This window comes from Lethenteron reissneri, chromosome 50 (assembly GCF_015708825.2).
Source record: "Lethenteron reissneri isolate LAM-NWPU_2019-01 chromosome 50, ASM1570882v1, whole genome shotgun sequence".
Taxonomy (NCBI): Eukaryota; Metazoa; Chordata; class Hyperoartia; order Petromyzontiformes; family Petromyzontidae; genus Lethenteron; species Lethenteron reissneri.
Genome location: NC_083828.1, coordinates 6,334,316 through 6,356,969, shown reverse-complemented (window position 1 = coordinate 6,356,969; position 22,654 = coordinate 6,334,316). Strand labels below are relative to the sequence as shown.

At 46.6% G+C, this 22,654-nt stretch overlaps 2 protein-coding genes across 3 annotated transcripts in view; both read left to right on the top strand.

The window, feature by feature from the left end:
- Positions 1 to 481: 481 nt before the first annotated feature.
- ACAA2 (acetyl-CoA acyltransferase 2) lies at positions 482 to 14,940 on the top strand. The gene is made up of 10 exons (XM_061572464.1): positions 482 to 690; positions 6,401 to 6,567; positions 7,533 to 7,661; positions 9,265 to 9,381; positions 10,308 to 10,455; positions 10,847 to 11,022; positions 11,351 to 11,480; positions 13,105 to 13,175; positions 13,991 to 14,145; positions 14,364 to 14,940. The coding sequence occupies exons 1-10, from the start codon at positions 675 to 677 to the stop codon at positions 14,446 to 14,448; spliced, it is 1,194 nt and encodes a 397-aa protein (XP_061428448.1). The 5' UTR covers positions 482 to 674; the 3' UTR covers positions 14,449 to 14,940.
- Positions 14,941 to 16,486: 1,546 nt separating this feature from the next.
- Positions 16,487 to 22,654, top strand: part of LOC133355124 (disintegrin and metalloproteinase domain-containing protein 10-like) — a 38,507-nt gene continuing 32,339 nt past the window's right edge. The window contains exon 1 of one of the 2 annotated variants that reach the window (XM_061572435.1): positions 16,487 to 16,699. In XM_061572435.1, the coding sequence (XP_061428419.1) occupies positions 16,618 to 16,699 (82 nt within the window). In that variant the 5' untranslated portion in view covers positions 16,487 to 16,617. Of the gene's footprint in view, positions 16,700 to 21,113; positions 21,241 to 22,654 lie in introns of those variants that run through there. The other variant, XM_061572436.1, reaches the window with a different exon arrangement.

The following is a 22,654-nucleotide window of genomic DNA, read 5'->3' as shown; positions in this document are numbered from 1 at the left end:
AATCTCACACATGTGCGTGTCTCTTTCACAAGAGCCCGGCCCCACCGTTAAGTTTCATACAAGATTTGTCTTTCAGTACGAACTCCCCCGCGTTAGGCCTGTTGAGGGTGACCGTCAAACAGCGATGCCGTAGCTTCACTAGAGACGTGGGGAGGTCAAACGAGCTCGCAACACAGTCATCACAAGGACCCTAAAAAAAAACCACAGTTCACCAAAACGACTCACCGATTTTAAGGGGTCATTTGCCCGAAACCTTTGCCAATTTTTTTCTAACGGATAAAAAAACCCATCGTTTTACTAGTCAATGCACACTCCCCCAACACCCCACGGGCGTTAATAACGAATGGTTTATGTTTTAGCACAAAGCACATTTGCTCGTTGCAGTTGCACGACTCCTGCCAGCAGGCGGGCAGCACTGCGTTGTGTGAGTGGTGGGCGTCTCTCCACGTGCTCTCTCTAGCCATAGCTGCCTCCCTGCCTTCTGCCACCACCCCCTACACCTCTATAAAGAGAGACGTCCAGCCGACGTCGCATTCGCTTCCCGCACAAAACTCACATCCCAACAATCTCCCCCAAGTGTAAATTTCTTTGCTTTTAAATCGATTTGAATCCTCGTCCACCCACCCCAACTCTCAATTGTAATCTCACCGCCACTGCGCCCAATCCACTTCGCAATGGCCCTTCTTCGTGGTGAGTACAGTACAAATGCGTCCGGTGGTGTTTGCATGGTTTCCGTTTGCAAGATTGCGTTGTTTTTTGTACCACCCCTCCGTGTGCTCGAGTACTTAGCCACAGATCGTGTGAAACGTCTGCGAACTACGACGATGTTTGATATACTGTATCAAGGAAACCCTCTTTGTGGATGAGTAGTGGTTTTCAGCCGAGTTTTGTGTATGGGGGTTGGAAGGTATTGTAGCAAAACGTACGGTCCGTTTTGTCGAGGGTCAAGGAAAGGAAGACGATCAGTTTAACACACGTAGGAAGCTCCAAATTAAGTATACACGTATGAAGCTTTCGTGACCAATATCCACATGTTTTTGGGGGTTATATCTGGCTGTCGCCTGATGATGCTAGTTGTAATTAGTGGCGAAATGTCGTACTTTGTGGATTTACTCGCTAACACACCGGTGTGCTGTACTCTTAACGAATTGGCATGTTCTTCTGACGTGACAAGCCTTACTGATTGGGCTGTCGGGTGGTGGAGGGTTTAACGACACATTTATAGTTACGCGATCTAACCCAACAAATACTCTTGTGGAAGGATTGTGTCCACTCGCTGAACTTGTAAACACGTGGGAGAAAGTGTGTGTTGCCAGATTTAGGAACGTTGTTATGGACAACACGCGAAACTTGAGACGGTCAGACGTAGAGAGACCTAAACGTGTGATACAATGAGCGTAGCACACCTAACGTAAAGTGTCAAACCAGTCGTTTATACATCACCTTTTGTAACCAGGTTACGAGGCCCACTGAGACTGAGTCTCCCTTTCATGAGCAGACGTGTGTCAAACTATAAGGCCAACATTGGTTCAAGTCCTGTTTCCATTTGCATGCAACTACACTGTCATATATAGAGATGTTAAAGTTAACTCACGTAGCTGTTTAAAACTCCAACCCTAATGTATTATAACAACACGACTGTATATGAAGCTCTTTATCCAAACGACCAACTCAAAAAGTGTTACTCCCTAACGCCAATAATTAAGCAAGCCTTAACTCTATACTTAAGCCAAACCCTAACTCAAGGGTTAACTAAACACCAATCTTTAACCAAACCGTAACTATGGAGTTAGGCCAAACCCTAGCCTGAACCCCACCTATTCCATAACCAAAGGCCTAAGCCAAATCTTTAACCAATCTATAAAACTAGACATGTCCTTAATTTCACTGTAAGGAGGGCAGTTTTAAGTTAAGAGTACCGTAACAATGGTTCTTTATGCAAAAAAAAGCTACATCTTAGGGCCTAAGATGGCACTGTGTTGGACGTTTGCCAAATTCCTTTTTAAGTAATTCGTCATGTGGAAAGAAACTGGAGTGTTTACGAAACCCATCCGTACATGGTTAATTATAAATGGTACATTGGTCATTCCACTGCTGGATTAAGGCCTCCCTGCACTTGTTGTAGGTCATGGTGAACGTTCGACCACACTTCATGCTGGTCAGTGGAGGTTGATGAAGCAATATTTGCTCAGAACCTGTTCGGATATCACTCGCCAAGGATGTTAGGCGAGTTGCAGGAATCAATTCGGGTCACAGGGTTCATTGTGCAGTGTGCCAGCCAAATGCTTCATTCGCCCATCCGTATATACTTTATTTTCCAGCTGTTTTTGCCAGAAAGTTTCACATATCCCAAAAACAGTCCGCCAATAACTTACTGCATCGTTTTTCGTGGTTGTGCCGTTTAGCTCTGATGTGTCTCTTGAGTTGTACCGTGCGGCGTTTCTGCATCACGTCTGATCGTTTCGCTCCGTGCGATGATGGTAGCTTCTCGAGTTCAATTCCAGAAGAAGCCCTCCCCCGATCCCCAGCATATGGTGTGAAACGTCGGACGTCATGCCGAACAGCATCATGGTACAACATGAAAAACACATCGGAACGGGAGGCAATTAATTTATAATAATTAATGTAAAGAGAGATGGTGTAGAGCCTAAAATGACATTTTTTTTGACTGGTATTGACACTTGTGCAGAAGCAGGGGCCGAAAATAATTTTACACATTGCAAATAGAAAACCTCGCCTTATAACTGAATATAATACTACAAACATATCTGCAAATGTGCTGCCTTGAACATTGGATGACATAAAATGCTTGGCTTGTTTGAATACCAGCATTAGGCAAGATTACACAATGTGGTGCCTTGTCCTTAATGCTCTTATTCCAATGTATCCCTCTGAACTGGCACCAGAACAGAAAAATAGGCTTATTGCTTGCCAAGAGTAACACACTAAAACTGCTCCATCTACAAAGCTTTGCAGTCCCATTGCTTGTACGCGTTTTTTGGGTATAGACCAGGGGGGGGGGGGGCGGGCAACCAAAATAACAAGATCATTTTCTTTCTAATTCGGTAAAAAACCCCGCAATATTTCAAGAGCCACAATGCAATGTGAGTAACACCACTCAGGAATCCATAAAGAACTGCATGCAGCTCCAGAGCCGTTGAGGTTTGCCAATCCTCTGCTATAGACACTCGACCAGGGCAGGGGACAGTTGAACTCCCCTGGCTGAGGACTACGGGGGTGCTTTCAAGGTCATTGGTGTCGGCACTGTAGCCCAGTGCAATGTGTTCAGACGTCAGTTGTGCAACTCTCGCCAGGGCATTCGTACTCGCCTGCAACAAGAACACTGCTCACCGTATCCCATCCCCCCCCCCCCCCCTGCAGCACGGTAGCTTGGGGTTCATCGTCAGCCGTAATCAATCCACTGCTGGATGAAGGCCTCCCCAAACCGTCGCCATCTCTCACGGTCCCGCGATGCAACGTTTAAAAAATAACTTTCTGCACCGCCTTCCTTTGTGTGATCAAATGCGGCCGTGCCACTCCCGTGTAACAGAGCTTTAGCGACGGGGTTTATGGATCGTGGAGAGATGGATTTTGTTCGTACAACTTCCAAGCCACGTGACTAGCTAAGAGCGGGCAGTTACCCGACATGGTATGTGGGGAGGTTTTCATTTGGCAGTGAGTTGTCTTTTATTGTTCGCCTTTTGGCGTTCTCTGGTCTAATACTGGCAAGACTAGGCCATAAAGAAAGGCCGTCTTTGGTGTAGGCCAATCTGTTTCAAAGACTGCACATATTATCAAAGCATGTTTGCATTTTCACAAGCATGTGTGGTTAATGTAGACTTGATTCATTAACACCTGTTTTATTGCCAGAAAGGGTAAAACCCTATTGTTTTTATACTGGGCTGTTACGGATTCATTATTTGATTTCAATTGAATGCAGGAACACAGTTGACCTTCAGTGCCATGCATGACCCCCCATTCACGCAAAGATGCATTCACACAAATGTGTTCTCCCTCACCAGCTGGTGAGCAGCATCCTTTCCTTATTCTCATACCTACCGAGAGTGAACTCATTGCGCAATCCCCCATCACCATCCGTTATGCGGGTGACCCGTGCACCAGCAACTGCACACGGAGTCCCATGGCTTTCAAAATTTCGACATCCGCAATTGTCCGAATGATATTTGGGCTCCCATTGTTGGTCGGTGTCTTTAAGACGTTTGTCCTTGGTTGGAGGTCTCATCACCCAGTTTGATCCCCGTGTCTTGAGATCCGGTCAGCACTCACCGTGCCAGAACCTCTTGGTTGACGCCACCTGTTTGTGCTCGAACGGAGTGCTCCCCGTAATCTGGTTTTCGTTGGCCAGGCACCAAGTTGAGTCTTGTGGGAACCTGCTGCCCAGGCGACACCTCATCTGAATCCTTTGTTCTTATGTCCGTGACTTGAAGAAGTAATAATTTGTATTCATAAGAGGTTACTGGCTAGTTCAGCGGTGGCAGAGCACTGGTTTAGCGCTGCCGAGATCCTGGGTTTGTTATCCTGGTTTAGGCCACCTGTCATAAACCAGATTCTCTAATCGAGCGAATTCATAGGCTCAGCCCCATCACCATTAACTGGCCCGCACGCAAAAAACCCCATCAGATTGAAATTGGTTTTCACTTCAATTGGCAAAAAAATGCCAGCTTTGAATGTAAATCATATCTGACTTCCATGTGACAAAAACAACTTTTTCATTGCATGGAAAATGGCACCCAAATGTTGTGCATAAGGTCACTTGAAGGGATCAGAAGGTATATAAAATAACCTTTGTTAGGGCATTCTTGGAACGCACAGGGCAATGCCTTGCTTTGAGAGTTTCAATTACACACCTCGTCTCCTGAGATGACACCGACAGCACAATCGCAATAAAATTCATGTATAATTGTAGCAGCAAGAAGGCGGTACTGGAAAAGTAATAAATAAAGCATTTAACTAGTTAGAAATATATTTGAATTGCGACACAAAAGAACATAAGTTGCTTTATTGTAATTAAGCATTTCAAAGGTTATCCAATTTTATATTTTTTACACAACTGATGGCTACTTTCCTCAACAAATGATCATTTCCTATAGCAGCATAATCTTTCACTCTAACAAACACATAATAACCAGGCTTTTATTACTGCTTACCCCCCACAGTATTGGTGGTGCAAGGGAGCAGTGTTGAGAGCACTTTGCTATGAGCCCAGCTTACTCGAGTTTAATTCCCAGCCATGGCTAACATCATTGGCACGAGATATGAACTGGTTCTGGGCGAGCCCCTTCACCAACCTGCACCGTAAAGTATGGTCCAATAACCCCGATGCCATGGGAGTCCTTTATCCAGCAGTTATTATCCAAGTTAACACGCAGCCCCAGGTGACAATATAATCTGCTCAATTAAAAATAGTTTGCTCGGGAATGTGTATAATCGGGCGGGTGCTGAGTGCAATTACAGCCAATTATATTTTCGTTTCAGAATGTGTTGTGCACAGATGCTGTGGTTTGTTGTCTGTTGTTACTTGTCTGTTTTATTTTAAATGCAGCCCTGCTTTTTTTTTAAACAAGTAGCAGATGCCGGCTGTCACGTCTGCTGCTTTGCCACGTGCTTCGTTCGGCTGCCTTATGATATAGGCGGTTAGAAAAATAAAGTGATTCAAATGAGCCATTTCTTCCAAGTTGAAGGGTCTTAAATACGCATAAACATAACGTAATATTGTGTCTGCTTCAATTTACACTGCACAATTGCGATTAAGGATCCCGCTGGGTAGACCCTGGGAGCACACACATCGCTCCCTTGTGAGCGATACATTGGGCTCGTAACGCGTGGGGAAAATACGAATGGCAAATTTAATTGGGCACAACTGCATACATTTGCAGTCATGTATGTGTGCAAATGTCTGCTTATAAGTACAAATTCCTGTTTATATTGTACCTACAAACATTTTATCCATCTCAATATGGTATTGCTCTCCTATCCCACATACGTTTGTGGTATTGTAGGGCACAGACAGGTATCCCATAAAAAATGCATTATCCCACTGGGCCCTCTGCTTCTTTTCCATTATTGTACCATACATAGCATTCTCTCACGTCTTTACCTTCACCAACCTGTAAAAGTGAAATACGATCAAATAGCCTTCACAAATCACCGTGCCCCCAAGAGCTTAGAATGGTCAATTATTTGTTAATTTTTTTCTTACTTACCATGAGGCCAATGATCATAGGGCATAACATTCATACCGTAGGCTCCTTGGTTCCATCCGGTCAGAATGAACCCTAGCTCGGCGACCACACAGAAATGCCAACAACGCGGACGGACGATGTCTCTTACAACGCAGACGTGTACCGAACCCGTATTTGTGTGCCCGCGCGTGGAGCAGGTGTGTTTGTGGTGGCGGCCAAGCGGACGCCGTTCGGCGCGTACGGCGGTTCCCTCAAGGACCTGACGGCCACCGACCTTGCCGAGCACGCGTCGCGCGCCGCTCTTGCCGCCGCCAAACTCTCGCCCGAGAACATCGACAGTGTCATCGTCGGAAACGTCATTCAGGTGGGGACGGTGGTTGGAACGGTGGAGACTTGGGACTGTGTCGTAACATGGGCCGAGGACATACCCGGTTGCACAGCTGGGCCAGCAGACATGGGTCTCTGTCATAAGGGGGGCAATGTTATACCTGGGTATACTGGTAGGGGAGGTGGAGGCCTAGTAGAATGTGTCCTAAGGGGGTAAGGGCATACCTGCTTAGATTGGATTAGTGGAGGCCTGAGTCTGTTCTCAGGGGCAAGGTCATACTAGGTCACAAATATGGGCAGTGGAGATCTGGAGCACTCGATGGGCAAGTGCAAATTGCATGCTGTTGCTTATGACTAAATAATCTGTAATGTGCCCAATCTGGGAAGTTAAGCATGGTTAAGCCTGGATGGTGCTTGGATGAGTGACACCCACGCACAAATGGGTAGCTTTCTGGCTTGCGGAGATACGTGGTGGACAGAAGAGGGGAGTGCAGCAAAAGCCATTGTTGTATTGTACTTCTGTGCTCTCATGTTTAAGCTGTCCGCCTTTACTGATCAGCGTCGTGAGGTATGCTCAAACGAGTTTGGAAAAAACGAGACAGATTGCTGGACCGAGTTCATTGGGGAATTTAAACCTTTGCGTGCCTAGTAGGTGCGCGGGTTGAGTGCATAGCAGGTGGGTGAGCACGCGCGAGTCCAGTACGTGAGCGAGCGTTTGCGAGCGAGGTTTGCGCGTCGATTTTGCTAGTCGAATTGCCACCCCCGAATTTTTGATGGCTCGTTCGCTCGCTCGCCATCTAGCGAACGGCGGTCGAGTGTGTGAAGTGTGGTTGTGAGCAAACTGTGAGAGCAGGAGCACAGCGGGGTGTGGGGGTGCGTGGACGAGGTTATGCACGTGCCGTACTTCGCGCGCAAGCGGGGCAGCTGATAAGGAAAACGTGGTGGTCTGAGTGTACATGCAGTAACGCGTGACCCTGCGGCAATGGCCACGTGTGCGCGCAGAGCTCGTCGGACGCCGCGTACATGGCTCGGCACGTGGGCCTGCGCATCGGCGTGCCCATCCCGGCTCCGGCACTGACCCTGAATCGTCTGTGCGGCTCCGGCTTCCAGGCTGTCATTTCCGGCACGCAGGTACAGCTCGTGGATATTTGTTTCTTTATCTAAGTGATCGACGCACCTTGCAGCCAACGCGCAACGATTTTCAGATTCTTCTGTGATATCTACGCACGAGAAAACCAGGCTTGACCTGTTTTGTGATGGTGCGATCATGGGTTCACATGATCGGCATGGTGCTTGCAAGTATAAGTGGTAGTGAGCAGGTGAAGCAAGTAAAATCTGCATGCATCTAAAACATCTACAGTGAGATGAGATTTTTATTCTGCCCTTGAAGCTGTTGGCAGTGAAAAGCAGACCATTTATTGGTGTTTAAAGCTCAAGTGGTATACCACAATGTCTGAGACATTATTAAGGGTTATTAAAATAAAAATTGTGCAACACTACAATTGAGCTATAAACAGTCCTTTAAGATTAGATTTCGTCCTTAGATGCGACAAAGCAGTATTTATATATGATTAGCATATGGATATAAATCTTAAAAATAAAATTTTTAACTAAATCTGAAGCTTTTACATGCCACTTTCAAACATCTTTACTGCCACCGTTAAGTTTACAAGTACACGGAATTTTTTTTAAACTTCTCAACAATCACGTATTTTGCGGTGACAAATCTATTGATGAGGTTTGATTTTTTTCTTGTTTTAATATATTTTATGAATGTAGGAGAGTGACACTTCTGTCCTAACAGTTTGTTTCTTGGGCACGGTTAGTAAAAGAGAGAACAGTGAGCCCGTGACATTGAGTGCACGTGCCCATCTGTGGCGAGAGCTGGTGGCCTCTTGCGACCCGACAAATGTACTCTTCTCTCGAGTAACCTGTCCACCCCACATCAGCCACACCACACCGGTACAACCTTCGGTTGTGGCAGGATAATGCCCTGAACTCTTGTTTCAACAACTGATCCGGATTCTCAGAGACAGGCAAACCCCCCTCCCCCAAAACCAGCAGCAGCAGCTTTCGTTTGTTCCTATGCTTTGCAAAGCACCTGCATTTGAGAGAGCGTGACCCTGGGCTGTTACGATTGGTCCGTGGCGGCGGTGATGATTGCCGCCACCAGTTGAGTAGCAATGTTAGCTGTCTCGCTGCCTTTTGTGGGCGATGAGCCCGTGATTGGCAGTTTGCTTTATTTAATAGAGCTCTGTTAAAAGCGAATAAGAGTATAGATCGATAGATTTAAAAAGGATGGCGCAATAAAAATAATGCGTTGTTTTGAGTGAGCTTGAAGTTAAAGTTAATGAGAAGGGGGAAAAAACTACTTCGAGGCTACTGTTAGATTCTGTGTTGCGGTGATGCCACATCAATGCCACTCGCATACATTTTGAATATTGCATTAATGCTATTATAGGAGTGCCAAACGGTGATTTCTATTTTTCTAACTCGAACAAGGATGAGCATTACTTTACACGAAACATTTGGACGCAACAAAAAAATCTAATTTTCAGTGTGCAAGTTTGTTTTTCGAGAGATGCAGTGGTTTTCTTTAAAAAAATGTTTATAGCCATCCCGTTCCAAGTGCCGTGGCAATGCCAACTTGAACGACCCTCTCTCCCTTTCCTTTCCTTTACTGCACCCTAAACCCTTCCCCGTGACCACACTTGTGCCGTGCGCGTTTTTGCAGGAGATCTGCGTGCGCGACGCGGAGGTGGTGCTGTGCAGCGGCGCAGAGAACATGAGCCAGTCCCCTTACGCCGTGCGAGACATCCGCTTCGGCACCCGGCTTGGGATGGACCTCAAGGCAGGCCCCCCCCCCCAATCCCTCCACATTTTCCCCATACTTTTCCTTCTACACCCCCCGCTCCAACTTCCTTTCCACTCATGCCACCATCCCTCTCGTGCGTGTACGCATGCGTGTCTGTACTTAGTCAAACCATAAACCAAACAATTTTTTACACGCTTTTATTTAACTCACTGTCTGTTGTTGTTGTTCTTGTTGTCGTCGTCGTTGTATCCTCAAATCTTGTAACTCAATTTTTACCCACTTCCCAATGTGGTATCGACTGCAAACTTGGTATACGTATGTCATACTGATCACAATACTATATTCTATCATAAAAAATTCAAACAAATATTTTAAAACATTATTTTTTATATATTATGTTTCGGCTTGACTCTAATTGTCCATGGTAAACTGACGTTGGCTGTAAATTACCACGGTTCCTTACGTTATGGCAACCTTCGGGGGCCACTTCCTGGAGTCGTGGAGTTCTTCCATTACTAGTACGGTACATTTCATTAAAGCGTGTTTTTTAAAAGTTTTTTTTTATATTACTTATTTTTTTTACCAGGTAAGATCCCGAGCTGTATAGCTTTTCTTCAGATGCAACCTGGCCACAAATCATAGCCCAGTGAAGTGTCTTATCATGTAGACATTTATAGGAGCCAAATACTATAAACGCATGTTTCTAAAAGTGGAGGGAAAAACTGGAGGACCTGAAGAAATATCCACGCAAACAAATATACATCTGTTCCACCAGGCAGTATTAATGGCAGGTACAGTTGATCGGCAGGTCACGTGGTGTGTCAATGACGAGCGCGGAATAGTAGGCTTATCATCCTCTAGATGTCCATTATACCACAGCAGCCTCCTGTAAGCAAGCCTATACGTGCTTGTCCGTATCATATAAATTGTCTCAAACATATATTGCGTGCGCACGCGGCCAGATGGAGGACACTCTGTGGAACGGGCTGACGGACCAGCACATCAAGATGCCGATGGGCATCACGGCCGAGAACCTGGCGGAGAAGTACAAGCTCTCGAGGGAGGACTGCGACCGCCACGCGCTGCAGTCGCAGCAGCGCTGGCTCGCTGGTACACACTCGCTCGCTGCCCCCCCCCCTCTCCCGTCATCTTGCCGTACTCATGCCGTTGTTGGCACCTGCGCACTGCACTCAACATTACCACCATGCTGCCCCCTACCCCTCTTTGTTCACAGTGCAACCACCGCACCACAACAGTGCTCACAATTACATTATCACCACCCGTCCCCCCCCACAATTAGTGCCACAACTGCAAGTTACCACCACCGCCACGCTGTCCGTGTGCAGGTGTTAAGTGGATTGTTACATCACAGGTCTATGAGGGATGGCCACGGCTTAGGGGAGGCATTCATCCAGCAGTGGCTGACGATGATGCCAATGATGAATGTCGTTAACATAAAATACAAATTTTATTAAACGATTTTGTTTGCTGCCCACTGCAGCGCACGAGGGCGGTAACTTCAAGGAGGAGATGGCACCCATCGAGATCAAGGTGAAGAAAGGCAAGCAGATGATGGACAAGGACGAGCACGCGCGGCCCACTGTCACCCTGGAGCAACTCGGCAAGCTCCCGAACGTCTTCAAGAAGGGCGGCGTCGTCACCGCTGGCAACGCCTCCGTACGGGAAGCATCGTCATTCGTTCGCCAACTTGTCTGGTCTTCTGAAAATGTCGTGATGGAGGTGGCCGAATGGGCTCAAGAGAGCACTGAGCCAGCACTGCCGAGATCCCGAAATGGAATTTTGGTTTCGCTCACATACCTCCAGTTTTTTAAATGCACGTGCGAGTGCGACCTGGGTTAAATTCCTGGTCGCAGCTAGCTAACATTGGTGTTGAATGATATCAGTTCCGATCTTGGGCCTCCCCCTTAGGTGGACTCGGCCTTAAACGAGCACCAAATTATTATCTTGGGTGTTGTTGGGTGTCGTTGTTGTTGCGCGTGCTCAGGGCGTGTCGGACGGAGCTGCGACTGTGCTGATTGCGAGCGAGGAAGCCGTTAAGAAGCTCAAACTCACCCCACTGGCCAGAATCGTGGCCTATCACGTGTCTGGCTGTGATCCCAACATCATGGGCATAGGTAAGTGCTCCGTTGTGAATTGAATGTTTGTGTGTATATGTGGGGAGTGGTGGCGTGTAGCGGTTAGCGAGCTGCGCTTCGAATCCGGCGACTTGGGATCAATTCCCAATCACATCCAACACCAGTGACGATTGTCTGAACCGGTCCTAGGCCTCCTCTAGGTCGAATCGGTCTCAAATGAGTACCTGGAGTGATGTGTAAACATCGCTACTGGAGAGACAAAGGTGGTCTGGTGTGGTGCTGGCCACCCACCCCCTGGTGTACCGGCCTTCATGTTACTCGCTAACTTGCCCCAACAGTCTGTCAAGGCTATACGGGGTGGGGGGGGGTCTGTGTATATTAGGGATTCACATTTGAGGTCAGCAATGTTTTTAATTTCAGATTTTACAGGAAGATTTCAGATATTTTCAGATGATTTACATTAGCTGATGGTTTGACATGTCTTCACGCTAAAAAAAGTGACCTCACCTGATGCCACGCTGTGCTGCTTTGTCAGGAAAAGCTAGGAATAGACCTCATGTGACAATTTCCTGTGGTCTCGCACTTTGATCAATTCAAATCACATTTTTTTTTCGGATCAATCAAAATGTTCTATCTCGGCCCCATTCTCAGATTAATTCTAAAATTGAGAACATATCTGTCGTGTGTGTGTGTGTGTATTATGCCAGTATGTGTATCATAATCAGTTATTAAAGTGAACCAAAATGGTAATTTATAGCCTTGGTCAATCCAATGTTGGATGTCAAATAACCAGGGTTGAGCCTGATGACTATTTGGATAAGACTGTCTCATAGCTAAGGCTACAAGGTGAATTGAATCTTGAATCCATCTGTGTGGAGCTTGGAGTGTTATATCCTCTTTTCTGGGGGTGTATATACTGGTAGGAACCACTTGGTTCCACCAGCCCACAGGGGATTATTGTGTCCGTCCGTCGTGCATCCAAAAATGGGAGGGGTCGGGCTGGGTGGAGAGGGGAGGGTTGGGAGGGGCTGGGTGGGGAGGGTGGGGAGGGGCTGGGTGGGGAGGGGAGGGTGGGGGTGGGAGGGATGGGGCTGGGCGAGGAGGGGCAGGTCACCCCGTGGTGCCCTTATAAAACTCAACGTTTAACCTACTCACGGCCGGCTTGTGCCCGCCCTCAGTCGGCCATATTTGCGGAATACACCACGCTGCCGTTGACCCTGGCCATTGACCGAGCAACCCAACGTTCCTACCAGCTCCCTCTGCAGGAATGTGTTAGAATTGGTTTGTCAAGTCTTGGTACTCAGGCTTGACTGGGTAAAGTAAAGGCCATTGTAAAATGAAGGACAATATTGCAAAATGTATAACATTTTCAGCTGAAGCATAACAGTCCCTTGAATCATGTTAGTGGTTAATAAGTAAATGCCTATTTTTCATAATTGGAACTTGTTCAGTAGCATTAGCAAGTTCATTGCTAGGCTGTTCACCTGCCTGTATTTAAATACACGATCAAGCGGTACACACAACTTGGTTATTGACTTGCACGCGTGGCCAGAGTTGCATTAAAAAAGAGGCTCGCTTCTTGGATTGGCTTTTACATCGTTAACTCTTCAGTTTAACACATGGGGTTTCGCGACCAATGTTATCCATAACTTTTGTTTCTTAGGCCCAGTCTCGGCCATCCAGGGAGCTCTGAAGAAGGCTGGATTGAGCATCAAGGACATGGACCTGGTGGATGTGAGGATGCAAACACAGCTGAACCTCGCACTTTTGACTCTACCACCCTCATTGTTATCATCAATAGCCGTGATCTATCCACTGCTGGATGAAGTCTTCCCCATCGCCGTGTGGGATCGTGATGCAACAACCCATTTAGTTCCATCTCCGTGGTGGACACATTCTCAGGCATTCCCTACTTTGGCTGCCACTCCGTCATTAGTCACCTTGGTTTGATTCCTGGCCATGGATGATATTAGTTGCGAGTGATATCGTCCTGGGCCTCTCCTAGGTCGACTCGGCCTTATACAGTTACGTGGAGCTGTTTGTAAACGTCGGCACTGAAAGAGGGCTAGGCATGATGGTGGCCACATCATCGTACTCGTGCACCGTGTCGGCCACAATTGGTTCTCGATAACAGCACTTGCATCAAAGCAGTATTGTAAGGCCAACTGGGCGATCTTGGCGTTGTACGGCAAGCCCTCGCTTAACAGTGTTCACACGTGCTTTCATGATAACACCATTCTTCCGTGACAACACTTTTCGCACGTGTAACACGCTCGTTATAACGTTTCTGAGTGGTCAATGACAAACCACTTTTTTGAGCTGCATGGCTGAGCGTTGCGATCCGGAATGATACAGCAACATGGCGGTGTAACCTCAAGTTAATTGTCCCGGCATCTCACTGTGTGTGCGTACACCGAATCTTGTCAAACTTTATCGTAACAATATTTATGGGGAAACAGATTTCGCTAAACGCGCCACTTTTCAAGCAACACGTCTCCCGCGTTAAACCCAGGAATGACTTGTGTGCTTGTTTGCGTGCTGGTGAGCAGATCAACGAGGCGTTTGCGCCGCAGTACCTGTCCTGTGCCAAGGAGCTTGGGCTGGACCCTGCGAAGAGCAACGTCAATGGTGGTGCCATCGCACTGGGTCACCCGCTGGGGGCGTCGGGCACACGCATCACGGCCAACCTGGTGCACGAGCTCAGGTACAGCTCTCTTGCACCCCCTCGCCCCCCATGTAGGAGGCAGTACATCAAGTTGGTTGCTTACTTCTGCATATATTACAGTTTGTGTCGTTGGAATTTGCGGGATTTTCTGGGCGCTCTCGTCTCAGGACATGACACCGATAATACAATTGGTATAAAATGGGAGTTATTTTAATTTTCACTGTACCCCCTCCTCTGCCCCCCCCCCCCATCCCAAGGCGACGCGGTGGCAAGTATGCTGTCGGGTCTGCGTGCATCGGAGGTGGCCAGGGCATCGCGATTGTGCTGCAGAATGTCAGCTGAAGCGAGCCTGGATCAACAGGTGTTGCGACAAGCTGGGCTAAGCCAGTCTATTAAGTGGGCCTCTCCAAGAAATGGAGATTAAAAGAAAAGTGAAAACCATAAAACAATATAAATTTGGCCCACCTGAGTAGTAAATGGGGTTATCTGTTCACGTGGGAAATAATGTGCCTTCATTGGGTTAAACTGTATAGCTGCAACTGTGACACAAGTTATCCAAAAACTGCTTTGTACATGTTTTCACATGTTTTCACTCATACATAGCTTGATATTCGTATGTACATATATACGTAACATGTAATGTACTCTCTACATGCATCCATTCACCATATACTCCAACTATGCCAAGAAATCTTGAGTACATTTAAAGGGCTGTTTTTTTTAAAGGAGCTTAAATGATATTTTTGGCAAATAGGGTGCAACTTAATATTGTGCTGCTTGTACGGGAAGTTGAAGGCCAAGCATCTTTTGGAAATAAACAACTTTTATTGCAAATGTTGCAGTGTGATTGGCTCCGAGTGAAGTGGGCGAGCGATGCGTCCAACCCAGGGTTTCATTTCTCACCGATTATGTTCTGCGTTGCTGGTGTACTGCGGTGGATGGCACATGCCAAGTAGCCACAATCATAGCAAGAAGTATACTGGATGTGGTTTAACGGGTGCAGAAATATTTTGTGCGTCGCCCACATGGACAGCACCAGGTAAAATTAGGGTCCGCACCAACCAGTGGTCATTTATTAATTGAATTGCACTCGGGAATTCCCGATGATTGAATGCGACACGTTTGCTTCCGGTTAATTTCTGCTCAAATACCCAGAATTGTGTATGTGAAGGAAACATTTTGTAGAGATGTATGCGTGGCAATTAAAGATCAGACATCACGATTTGGCACACGATCGCTGTCCGATCTCCAACCGCAAAATGTTTACGCACACAAAGGAACGAGTTCTATTTTAACAGGTGGAGTGGCACAGCAGGGTTGGCATCAGCCCTGGAGCAAGAAATGAAATGGGATTCCCCCTCCAAGCTGTCCAATTTCTCCACCTGTCTCTGTAGCGTGGGTCCATCTGGCCTGTGAGCCCTGGTGCAGTCGCACGGCGCGCACACTCGATAGCTACACTGAACAGATGGTCTTCCACCATGCACAGTGTGTGTGAGCTTAGCAGTCGGGGTTTGTGAGCTTGGCAGTATGGGACCTTGTTTCCCTGCATGCTACAACGTTCACCCTGATGCACTTCATCGCTGCTGAGGCAACTGCCTTCATCTACAAATAGCCTTTCCCTGGCATATTTCCACCGGCCTCTCATGCCAGCTTGCCACAACCACGTGCCACCATGGGGTTGCTACCGTCGCCCTGTGAGCTACATTTAGCGGCCAAACTATATTTAACGAGTTTTGGTTTAAAGATTGCAGATATGGTGGTTAACTAATAAGTTTTAAAAACGCTACACGTTTACTCAAGCTGTTGGCGTCCTCTGGTCTAACACGGTTTGAGACTAGGCTCAAAAGAAAGCTGTCTCTGGTGTGGACTAATCAGTTTCAAAGACAATACATATATGATCAGATTATGTTTTTTTTTGCATTCTAACCACAAGTATTGTGGTTAATGCAGACAGGATTCCTTGTAAAAGGTTTCAGTTTTGTTGCCAGAAAAAAGGGGAAAACCTCTATAAAGTGTGGAGTGGGTTAAAGCGATATGAGTGAATATACAGTATATAAGGAGACTAACAGGGAACAATGCTGATGTTAAACCAAAATAAATTAAGTGTAAATGGGCAGGACGCATCACGAGAGCAGACGAGAAGGTGGGAGACAAAATGAAATAACTCTTGTGGCACCTACTGGGAATGAGCAACGAAGGGATGAATGGGAGAAAATGAGACGTAGCATTTCCCCATCAATGAGAAGTTATAGGCCGACAACAACAACAAGATCTACGCCGCACACCAAAGCTGTTTCCAGCCCAGCCGAGCCCAGCACTGCATCCCATCGCCCTCCCACGCCTCCCTCCCTCCCAACAACCCCAACCCCACTCCCCGAAACCCACAAGCCCCGACCGTCCACGCCCGAGTGCGTGAATTGCCCAGGGCTTTTTTTTCCGCTGGAGGGAGTGGCGGTGGTAGGAGCCGTGTGGACTGTGTTATCCCGTACGAACCCGGGCCGCTTGCTGCTGATGATGCTGCTGCTGCTGCCGATGATGATGCTGATGCCATGGAGCTTGCTTTTGCTTCTGCCCTGCGTCCTGAAGACTGAAGGTAGTGGCGGCGTGGAGCCCACATCATTGTAATTCCTGTGCTGTATTGCTGTGCTCGTGCGGCAACATAGCCGCTTTTGCTGTCGCGCTGTATAGACGGACACGGTTTTGCAAGTGCATTGCTTTTCAGGCAGCACAGCTGTCTGTTAAACCCTGTGTGCGTGTGCTTATTGTGAGAGTACCCTTTCGTAATAGTGCATTGCAGTAGGTTTAAACTGTATTGTTCAGTGTTTGATAGACATGTAATAGATTGACAGCCGACCCGATGCTTGCTGAAACCGATACCGCTAAATAATATTGATCTGAAAAGCAAATAGGCCAATGAACTAAACATGTATTTTACTTGTGTATAGACCCACAAATGGGATGCTTATATTTGTAATAATTTGACTTTTCTGCTTCGGGGTAGAAGTGTGTCATATATTTGATTTATAATTCATATGTTTCATTAAATAAAACGTGATAAGTGAATGACAACAATACAATATAACCGTGTAAATCGTGGTCAAGATATTCGCATGCGTATACATTACACACTAAATAAAAAAAGATAGCACTATGTACTCAAGAGTACACGATTGTGGGTTGGGCTTAGGTCCAGGGGTCGGTAACCAAAATAACAAGAGCCATATTTTCGAATTCTGTAAACCCCCCACCCCCTCTATTTCAAGATCCGCAATGCATGGGCATACGAGATGGTCCTTTATAAATAATGTCACGAAACGGTGCTTAAAGGGCCGCATGTCTGTGGTAAACTGGACTTCCATGGTAAACTGTACTCCCATGGCCAAAGAGCCTGTATAGGCAACGACCCTCTGATAGATATGGGTCCATCCAGTTCGAGGCAAAACTGTATAATACAGAAGACATCATCGGCTTATAATTGTGGGGAAAGATAAGAAATAAAGCATACCATACCCATCCTTCACATACATCACTTTAGGAGGTGGCTCATTGCGGATTATGAATTATTTACATAATAGTCCAGTCCACTCTACACACGCACTCAATTCCCTGTTCCCAGAATGCAGAAAATTCACTTGGGAGTGCAAGGGATCTTGATGGCAATGATGCTGCTGCTGCTTTGCTGCCTGATGTTGAGAATGACGATGGGAACTCGGGCTTGTGAAATAACACACGTGCACACACGCAATCGGCTCGTGTTATTAATGTAATGGCCCTGAACTAATAAACAAATGGGTTTCCTATCGGGAGTTGCGCAGGGCCTGACTGGCTGTACCTGTAAAGCACTTATCGATGCAGTGGTTTGGAGTGGTGAGATGGAATGCAATTGTGGAGTCAAGCCCCCCATTGGCATAATAATCCGGAGCGCCCCCCCCTACCACCTCGCAGACAATCCCACTCGACTGTTGAATTCTTGAAATGAAATCGTCAAGTCGCACAATGTTGATACAAAAGAAATCGACCAATTCTGTTGGAAGCATCTGAGCCCTCCCCAACACACGCGGAGTTGAGAGCGAGAGCAGAAATGCACGATATGCAGAAGCATTGCGTGTGTTGGTCCCTTACTCACTCTTTGAGCGTTTAATGTTTGTTTAAAGTTTGCTTATACATTAACACTGCGGCTTGTCACCCCCCTAAACCTCACACTCTGCGTTTTTCAACTGGGCCCCCCCCCCTCCTTTAAAGTGAGTTCTGCAAGTGCGTAGTGTTTGCGAGTGAGTGGTGAGCACAGGACACAAGTGCAGTTGTGGGGGAATCAAATCTGAAATGTTGAACAAAAATAAATGGTGGAAAACTGTGGAGCGTGTGTGTATGTGTGTGGTCGACTCAGCCTCAAATGAGTACCTGGTGAGGTGTGTAAACATTGCCACTGGGGAGACAAAGGCGGCCGGGCGTGGTGCTGGCCACCCACCCCCCCTCTTGTGCCGTGCTCGCTAACAGCACTTACCCCGAAAGTATGTTAAGGCGATACGGATGATCTTTGTCTTGTGTTTATACATAGAGTATAACTGTGGAATTAATTTTAAATCCAATTGTTTAAATGTAAAACACACAACCCACAATAATTGTAAATGTTGCGAGTTTACTCTACAACACACCAGTGTGCTGTACTTGTAAAGAATTAACTAAATGTCTATTGGTGGCGGTTTTAACGACACATTTATATTTTTTATTTAAAGCTTTCGTGACTGCAGGGATTCATATTCTTGGTTCTTTCGGAAAAGTCACGTACTGTATAAGGGAAATAATAAAATAACAAATATATAAAATAATACAATTCTCACGTTTCGTTAGCAACACAAATCAATCATCATCAGGTGTGAAATCCACAGCAAGAAACACAAAACAAAAATATTTATTTTCTTTTTCAAAATTTCTTGCTGTGGATTTCACACCTGATGATGATTGATTTGTGTTTCAGTCGAAACGTCGTGATAATTGTTTTATTGTTTAAATGTGTATTATTTTATTATTTCCCTTCTACGTGACTTTACCTAAAGAACCAAGAATATGAATCCCTGCAGTCACGAAAGCTTTAAATCTAAATTTAAACTCATACCAGTCAACCCCGTATAAGTGCCCTACCTCATTACAGACCAATTCAGACCTTATTGGTGACCCCGTGCCCTTACAAATCTCAACGTTCATCCTACAAAGTTCACATCACAAGGCAGAAACATAAACAAATAGACAAAACATTTTTCTCCCCGTATTGAAACGGCTGTACGTCACATGGACCTGAAAACTCAATTTTTATGTACAAGAATTCAGGGTAAAATGTGTAGGTTGACACGGTGTGTAAAACGATGGCTTAGAAAACATAAAATTTTAACTCCTTTGAGTAAGAAATTAACAGACACTAACATTGAGGAAAGTGATTTTCTTTCAAACACTTGTTGACCATTCCTAATGCCATGTTAGAAAAGTCAAGTGTACATATTCACCAACATTTACACGAGGCACTTTTTAAAAATAAAGCCTTAACATAATTGTTTCTTACCTTGTCTTCGTTCTTCTTCTTCTGCTCACAATAAACTCTCATCGAATTATTTCCACTCCGTTTCACAGCGGAGACATCGCTGTTTAAATTAGTTATATTTCGATTTAAAGCTTTCGTGACTGCAGGGATTCATCTTCTTGGTTCTTTCGGTAAAGTCATGTAGAAGGGAAGTAATAAAATAATAAAAATAAAACATAATAAAACAATTCTCACGACGTTTCGGCCACAACGCAAGCAGCCGTCCTCAGGTGAAAACCAGGTCCGTCGAGGCGACAGAGTCTGAATGAAACAGCACACGAGCTTGGAGTATATATATATAAGCTGGGCGCATTGACAAAGGAATTTGCATATCAAAAGGAATTTAGCATATTTATGGGAAATGCAGGAATGTGATGCATATGCAGTACTAAACACATTCCTGCATTTCCCATAAATATGCTAAATTCCTTTTGATATGCAAATTCCTTTGTCAATGCGCCCAGCTTATATATATGCTCCAAGCCCGTGTGCTGTTTCATTCAGACTCTGTCGCCTCGACGGACCTGGTTTTCACCTGAGGACGGCTGCTTGCGTTGTGGCCGAAACGTCGTGAGAATTGTTTTATTATGTTTTATTTTTATTATTTTATTACTTCCCTTCTACGTGACTTTACCGAAAGAACCAAGAAGATAAATTAGTTATGTTTTAAAATGTAGTTTAAAAACATTATACTGGTAGGAACCTCCTGGTTACACCAGCCCACAGGGAGGGGCTGGGTGAGGAGGGGAGGGTGGGTAGGGGCTGGGTGGGAGTGGTGGGGAGGGGCTGGTTGGGGGGGTGGGGCTGGGTGGGGAGGGTGGGTAGGGTGGGGAGGGGCTGGGTGGGAGTGGTGGGGAGGGGCTGGTTGGGGGGGTGGGAGGGGTGGGGCTGGGTGGGGAGGGTGGGTAGGGGCTGGGTGGGAGTGGTGGGGAGGGGCTGGTTGGGGGGGTGGGAGGGGTGGGGCTGGGTGGGGAGGGTGGGTAGGGTGGGGAGGGGCTGGGTGGGAGTGGTGGGGAGGGGCTGGTTGGGGGGGTGGGAGGGGTGGGGCTGGGTGGGGAGGGTGGGTAGGGGCTGGGTGGGAGTGGTGGGGAGGGGCTGGTTGGGGGGGTGGGAGGGGTGGGGCTGGGTGGGTAGGGTGGGTAGGGTGGGGAGGGGCTGGGTGGGAATGGTGGGGAGGGGCTGGTTGGGGGGGGTGGGAGGGGTGGGGCTGGGTGGGGAGGGGCTGGGTGGGGAGGGTGAGGAGGGTGGGGCTGGGTGGGGGATGGGAGGGGTGGGGCTGGGTGGGGAGGGATGGGAGAGGCTGGGTGGGGTGGGGCTTGGGGGTTGGGGCTGGGTGGGGAGGGGCTGGTCACCCCGTGGTGCCCTTATAAAACTCAACGTTTAACCTACTCACGCCGGCTTGTGCCCGCCCTCACAGTCGGCCATATTTGCGGAATACACCACGCCGCCTAAGACCCTGCAGGCCATTGACCGAGCAACCCAACGTGTTCCTACCAGCTCCCTCCGCAGCAGGAATGTGTTTTATCCAGAGTCGCGTTGGTAGATGATGGGTCGTGAAGGTGAAGATTTTGTGCCGTAAATCTATCGCTGGTTGGCCTTATGTAGACGTCGCAAACGTGCGTCGCAAATCGTCTTGTCGTAAAACGGTTGTAACGATTCCCCAAACTTTCAATAATAAATTTCGCTCGCATTTAAAAATACGTTAAAATCAATACTTAGTTGAATACGAACGTCTCGCGAATGTTATGCGCTTTTAATTTTTTGGTTTTAAAAAAAATCCGCACACAGTCACAGATAACTCACACTTGCTCCCGATTGGCTGCTATTCGAATTTCCCGCCAAGCGCTGGACCAATTCAACAGGCTCACATCGGCCGGGGTTGGGCAAATTGTCGAGTTCATGGGTTCAGCTTCTAATGTGTAATGCGAAATGTAAAGTCGACCTGCCTTCTGCTTATTCGTTGTGGGAAATATAAATACACTCAATCTTGATTTGAAATTTTGGTGACTTTACCGAAATAACTAAAAAGTATAAATACACTCGTTGATTTACCTTGTGCTTCTATGTATATATATAGAGTTGTATAGATATAAGGGTGTGTTAAATGTCACCTTTCCAGAACATCGTTATAGTTTACATTATTCACTCGGCCACGGTTTACACACAATACGTGTACATACCTATTCTTTGGTTCTTTCGGTAAAGTCACGTAGATAGAAATTTAAATTAAATTAAAAATAAAAGCAAAAAACTCACGACGTCGCAACACAAGCGGAGAGAAAAAAAAAAGACCGCTTGTGTTGCGATCGAAACGTCGTGGGTTTTTTTGCTTTTATTTTTCATTTTATTTTCAATTAAATTGTACTTTTATTTTTTGTCCACGTGACTTTACCCAAAGAACCAAAGAATATGAATTCCTGCAGTCACGAAAGTGTACATAGCTGCCAACCCCTTATCAGTGCCTACTTTATTACGGACCAATTCAGACCTTACTGGTCACCCCGTGCCCCTATAAATATCAACGTTCATCCTACAAAGTCCCATCACAAGGAGAAACACAAATAGACAAAAATTACCGGTTTTGTTGCCCGTATTGAAACGGTTATATGCCGCATGGACCTGAAAACTCAATTTCCCTGTACTATACAAGAATACGGGATAAACCGTATGGGTTGACAGATATGCGTGTATCATCATAAGTCATTGCCTCTATGCCAATGTTCTTAATTGCAAGGCCCCTGGTGGCCTTTAGTGTGGCCCCTGACGTGCGGCCCCTGTGCTGTCAAGCCCCAATGGTTTAAAATGTGTGGCGGCCCTCCTCACACTGATGATGTCTTATCGGCGAAATTGGCCCCCCGTCTGAAAATCAGGAAAGAACACTGCCAATGTAGTGCTCGATAAAGGCACCTCCTCTATCCCTCATGATCCATCGCTGCGACCATCCATATCACTCGTGCACATCGACTGATCTCA